The sequence below is a fragment of the Saimiri boliviensis genome, chromosome 9, assembly GCF_048565385.1.
Source record: "Saimiri boliviensis isolate mSaiBol1 chromosome 9, mSaiBol1.pri, whole genome shotgun sequence".
Lineage (NCBI taxonomy): Eukaryota > Metazoa > Chordata > Mammalia > Primates > Cebidae > Saimiri > Saimiri boliviensis.
In genome coordinates, this window is record NC_133457.1 from 55,122,005 (window position 1) to 55,130,324 (window position 8,320).

Consider the following 8,320-nt stretch of genomic DNA (forward strand, 5'->3'; position numbering starts at 1 on the left):
CTCTGAAGCAAGGCCGCAGACATACTTCCAGTCTCCCTGCTCACTGTTAGCCTCAGCACTGCTGCCCCTTCTGCCCTATGTCCTTGTGAGGGCATCTCTGCTGCTGGCTGTGACTGAGCCGCACCAGAGCACTGCTGCATGGCCCAGGTTGGGGACCTGGCTCCCGCTTTAGGCCCTTCTTCCATGCTCAGAAATCCCTCTCACACTGCTGCTCCAAGCACATCCCGAGACTGCCCCAACCTTGTCTTCAGAGTCCCTGTGGCACTAGCTTCCACCCATCCTCCAAGGACAGGGCCCTCTCCCCACACCCTCCATCTGGCTGTCTACCCTCACCCCACCCAATCTCCAGAAATCTCCATGTCACACCCTTAGCCCAGAGAGCCGGTTATTTCCCTTCCCACATCATCAGTGGAAGTGCTGAGTGGTCCTTTTCAAAACAAACATGTTGTTTGCCCACAACATGACCCTTTTAAAATGTCATTTTTCTCAGCTTTAAAGGAAAAGAAAAGGCCACTCTATTACACATCTTTAATGCTCTATTACACATCCAACAATCCACCTGCTGTTTTCTCAGCTACTAAAACCATCTTCATTTCCAGCCTGTCCCTCAGAGTTGGGCACACTCCAGGAGGGGAGGCCAGACCAACACTCACCATGCCTCACACACCTCTGGGGAGAAAAGGGTCCCCAAAGTCAACTTCTGGAGTCTTCCCAAAGGAACAGAGGCTGCCTGGACACATTCAAACAGTCAGAGATGGAGGATCAAGGAAACTATGCAGTTGGATCTTCTAACTGTAGAAGTGGGGAAACTGAGGTAGAGAGGAGAAACAACTGACAGGGTCATTCTGTAAGTCAGTGGCAGGGCATGAGCTCTGACCCATGGCGCTTTCCATCACAGAAAGTCTGTGGCCTCTGTTCCCAGGAGACAAGCCCACACTTCTTCAGTAAATAGCAAGGGACTTCCAGGGCCTTTTCATCACCCTGAAGGAGGATTGTGGCCAGGAAGTGTGGGCAGAAGATCTTGGACAGTCACCAAGTGAGCTGGCTAGCTCCAGACTTGTTTGGGCCTGGAGCATGGGAAGGAAGTGTGACAGCAGAAGGAGGAGAAGGGGAAATGGGGACCCCACACACCCTGGCTTCTGCAGCATCTGCTTTCTGCCTCCTCCTTTGTACCCCTTCCTGGGTCTACACTTCCCTTCTCCCCACTGCAACACCTCCTGCCTGGCCTTCCCCACTGTCTCATCATCTGGGCCTTCTTCTGAATAGAACAAGAGCAGCTGAGAAAATGTTCAAGAAAGGAATGGAAAGGAAGAAGATAGTAAAGAGATAACATGCAGAACAGCTAATAGAGCTCCCCAAACAGAAAGCTTCCCAGAGAGAAACCCTAATACTAATCCTAACCCTAACCCTAACCCTCCATGCTGGCAGAGGAGTACCTTAGAGCAGTGGTGTTCAGCTTTGGCAGCACACTGAAATTACTCAAGGAGCTTTAAAAGATACAAATGCCTAGACTTATCCCACTGATTTATTTTTTCAGCACAACTTGAGAACCAGGTTTTCTAAAAGCTCCCTTGATGATTTGAGTATGTGTCCAAGGTTGAGATCCAATTATCAGAAGAAGAGTCCTTTGTCTATTTCATATTGGGTCCCCTGCTTCAATAAGAATCAAATAATTTTTAAATAGAAAGTACTGAAATCTATTCTATTCCCAGTCTACACATCAGAAATCCCTATTGTTATAGCCTAGCTGTCAGATTTTCTGTTAAACTCTCTTCCCTGGCTTCTGCTACCACTGTCAAATCTCCAGATCTTAGATTCTCCACAGTCCTTTTCAGTTTCCAAAGTTCCTTCATGTGAGGCTTTGTGGAAAAAAAAAGCTTATAGTCACCACTGCTGTGAATGTGGTCTTGTTAAAAGCTCATCTGTATCTTACAGTTAGGTCAGAGTAGCTGGTACCAGACTTTCCTCCCACTGAAAACAATAAGGAAGTTGGACACATTTATGAAACAGCTATTTCCAAATCCTAGACAACAAGAAGTGCAAAACTATGGTCAATGAGAGTCATGAAACAAACAAGCCCTACAATTTCCCTGGCTTTCTGCCAAGAGTCACTTTTCCAGACAGTGATGCAGGGGAAGGAACACAAGCAACATAATATTTTAATCCCCCATCTGATTCATGAATTCTTTCTGCAGTGTATCTGTCAAGGAGTTGCCAGCCTCTGCTTAAACACTTCCAGTGAGGAAGAGCTCTACTTCCCACCCCAGCTCATCCATCATGGGTAGCAATCTTCCTCTGATGCAGTACAGACAGAGGGTGGCTATGGAGATTCCTTCCATTGCTCCTGGTTCCCTGAGGGCTCCAGGTTCCCCACCCAGAACCTTATCTTCTCCTACCTACAAGTATCTCCTCATCAGCATCTCTTCATGAGCCCTGTGTAGGAGACCCTAGCACATTCTGCTCCTGCATCCTCTTTCATAGAGAGTATATAGAAATGGTGGCCCTGTCAGCATCACTGGTCCAGAGCCTCATTTAAGGTCTTCTTAGAGCTTCTTAGGTCTAAAAGAGCTTAATGCTCTTTTATTAACAAAAAATCATCAAAACATTACCTTTGCATCTATGACAAAACCATTATTAAAATTGCAAGTCTCTCAGGCTTCTCTGCATAAGGTCCATGTGAGACATTTCCTTTTAGAATAAAGCTGTTTTTTAAAAAATTTCCAAGGAATTGTTACATTTTCTCTTTTATTATGAGTCCTCTGTGGGTATTTATTTATTTACTTTCTCATAAGGCTGCCCTGAAGCTCACTCAGCACCAACACAGCCCCTCTGACTCTGCCCCTTTGCAGCAAGGCCCCTTCTCTTACCTGAGGTTGTGTCCTGGTGACACCAACACTTCTGTGGCTGTTGAAGCAGCAGCAGCTACTGCTGCTGCAGTTGTTTTGGAAAGCTCAGAAGTGGCTCAGTGAGAAGAATGGAGAAGGTGGACTCTATTTATAGTGATCCTCCTGGCTCCCTGCCCTTTCACCTCAGCCGTCCTCCTTGCTGGCCCTCTTGAGGAGGCCATAAGCAGGGCTAGGGATGGGGGACCCACCTGAATGGAGATAAGAAAGGCAGATCATGGGACAGCAACATTTCTGAAATGTGTGTTACAAGTAGTGTCAGTAGCTTTGCATGTGAACCTAATTGATGTTTCGTAAAATGCCATAAAAATGTTTTAATTATTGGCACCATCTCCAAGTGAGTTATCATTTCACTCAAGAGGGTGCCTTTCCTAAGAGCTTCGCTCCCACATTGTTAATTTCACATCCCCAAGTCTAGTGGAGCATTTACACACCGCTCCCTTCGCCCACAAATGTACCCATGCAAAGAGCTGTAGCCTTCCCTTGGAGCCGCTTCCACTTGCTCACACCTGAGCATCCATGCTGAGGCCAGCACCAGGCAGCCTGCTGAGCATACAGTCTCAGCTGTCCTCAGAGGTAGGTGGAATCTGTGCACAAACCCTGGAGACCAGGTGTGTTTTGAAATCTAGAAATTTTTGGACTTTAGAAAGGTAATATATAGCATATTACCCATATTATGTAAAACCCCAGTGGGGTCTGGGCAGCACTCAGTAGTCAAACACACCAGCATTTCTGCATCAAATGTTCACACTGCATGGAATAAAGATGACAAAGAGGTCAATTGAAGTCAGGTTATGCTGTCAAATCCGTTTCTTAAAAACTTAATTTTCAGAGCTGTTTTACCTTTTGGAATTGCAAATAAGAGATGGTAGGTCAACCTTGCCTCTCTTTTTTAATTGTTCGAGTTGTTTCCCAAATGAATCTGCTGTAAAGAGATTTCCACTTTGTAGGCAAAGTTTGAAAGCCGGTTAATAAATAGTGATGAAATCCTTCTGTTTGACCTAAATTTAAATAGAAAAAAAAAAATTTTGTTTCACCTGGGCAAATCCTTTTCACAAAGACCCAACACCTGCCCATCTGTCATCTTCTGTATTCCCTAATTTGCCTTCACAGAACCAAACCATCTGCCACCTTTCAGCCTCCACCACTTTGCACCTGCACCATCCAGATGGCCACCTTCTCTTCAAAAGCGTCTGATCCCTCCCTCCTTTAATCTCGCCTAACATCCAGAGTCAGTGTGTGTTAATCACAGAGTTATGTGGCAGCTTCATCCTGGAAGGAAAGATGATAGCTCCTCATTGTTCGAGGGTCACTCACAGCCTCCTCTTACACAGAATCACAGAAAATCTCTTGATGAATTACAGAGAAAGCTCCTAGAGGGCCACTCCCAAGGTATAACCCTCATCACTTTCAGGTTGACCAGATGCAAACACTGCATTTTTTTCTACCCCACATCCACCTTCCACAAAGCCCTCTGTAGCAAAATCCGCAGCATCCCCCAACCCTTTCTCCAGCCTCCCTTGGCAGGTGGGCATAATGCTTCCGAGAGGGCTGGATGTACGTGCTCATGTTTCTGCTCTTTTTATAACCCAGAAGTTGGATTATAAATTTGGATGTCAGAGGATAGCCCTGCGTCCTCCAAACATTTGTATAGCTCCGATCCCTGTCTCATGACAATCCTGGAGTGCTTCATGGCCCTTTGCTTTCTGGTGCTTGCTCCACTTTCCTGATCCCACTGAATTCCTCATCTCTTGCCTCTCGCCTCTGAGCATGACTGATGGCACATTTGCTCATATGTGGAAATGAGCAAATGTGCCATCTTTGACCATCCCTCAACTCAGGACAGTACGCTTTTCACTGAAGGTGTATTGGGTGGAGTGGGCCCTGGCTATACCATAGGTCTGGCCATTAGGCAGCTTAAAAGTGACTATCTGACCTCTTTAAATATAGGCTTAAAAGTGACTATCTGACCTCCTAAAAAATAGGCTTCGAACTTAGGCTCAGTCCCCTCCCTCTCTCCATGGCATCTCTCCACATGGCATCTCAAAATTCTGCTCATCTGAATGTGCAGAGCAGTTTTACTTTCTTTGCTGCAGTCTGGCTGAAATGAACCAGACCTAATTGGACCAAGGCCGAACTATGTGAGCTCTTCCACACTGTCCACCAGCGGAGTGTTTGACGCAGCTTCTCTTTGATGAGCACCTACATCTGTGGTCAGATTCAGGGTATGTGTGTGCCTGTGAATCTGATTGTGCTGGGTCTGGGTGTATTTGTGTTTGCATCTGTATCTCTAGATTTCTGTGTCCTGATAGGGTGTCCAGCTGTAATAATAATCCTAGTAGCAAAAACGGAGAGCCCACACTGAGCTAGGTACTGTCTAGGTACCTAACATGTAATTGTTACAACGTTCCTGTGTTATTATCATTCCTGTTTTACCGACAAGAGACCTGAGGTATAAAAAAGTTAAACAGGCGGGCACGGTGGCTCACACCTGTAATCCCAACACTTTGGGAGGCCGAGGCGGGCAGATCACGAGGTCAAGAGATTGAGACCATCCTGATCAACATGGTGAAACCCCATCTCTACTAAAAATAGAAAAATTAGCTGGGCGTGGTGGCGCCTGCCTGTAATCCCACCTCGGGAGGCTGAGGCAGGAGAATTGCTTGAACCCAGGAGGCGGAGGTTGCGGTGAGCCGAGATCGCGCCGTTGCACAGCCTGGGTGACGAGCGAAACTCTGTCTCAAAAAAAAAAAAAAAAAAAAAAGTTAAACAACCTCAGCACCTTTTCAAGTGGCTGGGAATCTCCAGGTGTGGGGTCCCCTTAAACATCTTTATATACATGTTTTACATAATTATGTGCTCTTATGTGTGTCCACGTTTGTGTGTGTGTGCACGTGTGTGTGTGTGTGTGCGTGCATGCGTGTGTGTGTTCATGGACCCGAAAACCCCATATTCTCATCCTGGTCCCTTGCTTACTCTCTCCTGTCCTGGTCCTGGGAAGATTTGTGTCTGAAGTGACAGGTCTTGGTGTATAGACGATGGACATTGATGAGAGAAGGTGACGTCTGGGCCTGCACAGGTGAAAACCCACCTCTCCGATGGTTTTAATGTTTTCTACTTCTACCAAATATTGAGGAGCTATTATTGCTTTGCACTGCGCTGAACATTTTATAAACGCCATCTCTAATGCTTGAAACAACTGAATAAGCACAGCTTGTTGCAATTGTCTTCTTGTTATTGGTGAGGAAATGAGGCTCAGAGAGTGATTGATTGTCCAAGGCCACACAGCTAGTGACAGATCCAGGGTACAAATTCAAGTCTTTCTGGCTCCAAAACCCAGGCTCCTTCTACTATATAAAATTATCTGTCGACTATTTGCTGATTTCCTTGGGATATTTCTGTTTCCTTGGGTAAGATTACAAAAACCTTGTGTTTCTGTAATCTCAGGGTTTGCTGGCTTGGAGGGAGGCAGTCAGCAGTCTCCTTCTGGGCCATGCTAGGCATTAAAAGAGCACAAGGCTTTCCTCCGGCTACCACTCTTGTTCATCCTTATGATCTCTCAACACGCCGATCCTAGGCTGATTCTACACTCTTTACAGTAAGGGAAACGGAAGCATCTGCCCGCTGTCGCCCACAGCTGGCTTCTGGTGTCCTCCCACCCAGGACCACCAAGGGACTTCCTGGTCCTGAGCCTCCCCGGCCTCACCAGCTTTCACCTCTTGAGCTGTTGCTGATAGTTGGGGGATCAGAGCCCAAGTGCTCCACAAGCAAAACCTCATAACTTCCCTGCTGGGGCTCAGGAAACCCAATTCTCCACCCTTCCTTTCCCAAGAATTGTTCTCAGGGGAAAGCTCTGAATCCTCACGGAGGCTTCCTGACCTGAGTCCTGCCCCTTGCTTACCTCTCCTGGACCACACCAACCACACTGTCTCTCAGTGTCCCAGCTTCTTCTGTTTAAAATACTCCTCCCAGGAGAACTGTCTACCTTCCCAGTCTCCTCTTACATGGACTTCATTTATTTATTTAGAGATGGATTTTCACTCTTATTGCCCAGGCCAGAGTGCAATAGGCCATTCTCAGCTCACTGCAACCTCCCCCTCCTAGGGTCAAGCGATTCTCCTGCCTCAGCCTCCCAAATAGCTGGGATTACAAGCGTATGCTACCATGCCCGGTTAATTTTTTGTATTTCTAGTAGAGACAGGGTTTCACCATGTTGACCAGGCTGGTCTTGAACTCCTGACCTCAGGTGATCTACCCGCTTCAGCTGCCCCAAAGTGCTGAGATTACAGGCATGAGCTACCGGACTCAGCCCCTCTTATAGGTACTTTCCTCAGGGAAGTCCTCCCTGGCCCTGCAGGTCCTGCCAGGACCCCCATTAGATACATCCAGAGCCCCCTGAACTATTCATTCATAGTTCACAGCAAATTGCAGACACTTAATTGTGTAATTGTTTAGTGTCCCCCTGCCCTAGACTACGGGGTGTGTGAAGGCAGGGACTGCATGTGTCTTGTTCATCACAGTCACTCCAGTCCACAGCACCTGGCACAGAGTGGCTGCTCAATAAATATTTGAAAGATGAATATCGACATGCTGGAAAGAAGGAGGGAGGGAAGAGGGAGAGGAGGGTAATCGGCCTCTGAAATCCCACGAGAAGTTGATTTGAAAGTTGCAGCCATGTCCTTTGCACTCCGGCACACACTAGTTCATTTTGCTGTATATGTCAATGGCAAAGCTGGCATCCCTTAGAGGTCACTTAGGGGAGAAAACATATCACAACAGGGCAGTCAGAGGAAGCTGTTCCCAGGAACGTTGAGACTCCTACTTTGCGGGTCCCTGACTCATCTCCCAGACACGTCGGTGACGTTGGCCTCAGTCAAGGTGCCCATCACTCACGGGCGTGACTCCTTTGGACCCCGAGGTCGCAGATGACTCAGTCTCCACTGAGCCAGACCTCCAGCCGTCTCCTGCGGCCTGCCAGCTGGGCTCCGAGGCCCTGACACTGCACGTGTGGAGGGCTGGGGTCGCTGTCTCCACCACCACTGCCTCAGCCCTGTCCTGGGACCTCAGTCAACTGCGGACTTTCTCTCCTTCCCCAAGAATGCTTCATTTGTCACCTCTTTCTTGAGGGAGGACAGGAAGGGGCCAGGGAAGCTAACTCTACTCTGATCATCCTGCCCCTCTTTCATTTCTAGGAGCCAGCCAAGGAGATGTGCTTGCCCTCAGACCTGCTCATGACCCCTTCAGGGAGGCCCCCAGGTGAGGTAGCCCTGCCCTCCATGGGCAGGTAGAGTCCGAGCTTCACCGTGAGTCTCACTCACCCCGGGGAATCTTGGAAACACTGAGGGAGGCTGTGAGAAAGGCTGGATGAAGCACAGTGTCAGAGGCGGCCACAGTGAAACACCCGCTTGCTCATCACT

General features: G+C 47.8%; 1 protein-coding gene across 1 annotated transcript in view; it reads left to right on the plus strand.

Annotated features, from left to right (window-relative positions):
- Nucleotides 1-8,320, plus strand: part of ANAPC13 (anaphase promoting complex subunit 13) — a 70,007-nt gene that overhangs the window by 38,314 nt on the left and 23,373 nt on the right. Inside the window, exon 3 of the mRNA XM_074405902.1 lies at nt 8,096-8,159. Coding sequence (XP_074262003.1) covers nt 8,096-8,159 — 64 coding nt within the window. The remainder of the gene's footprint in view (nt 1-8,095; nt 8,160-8,320) is intronic.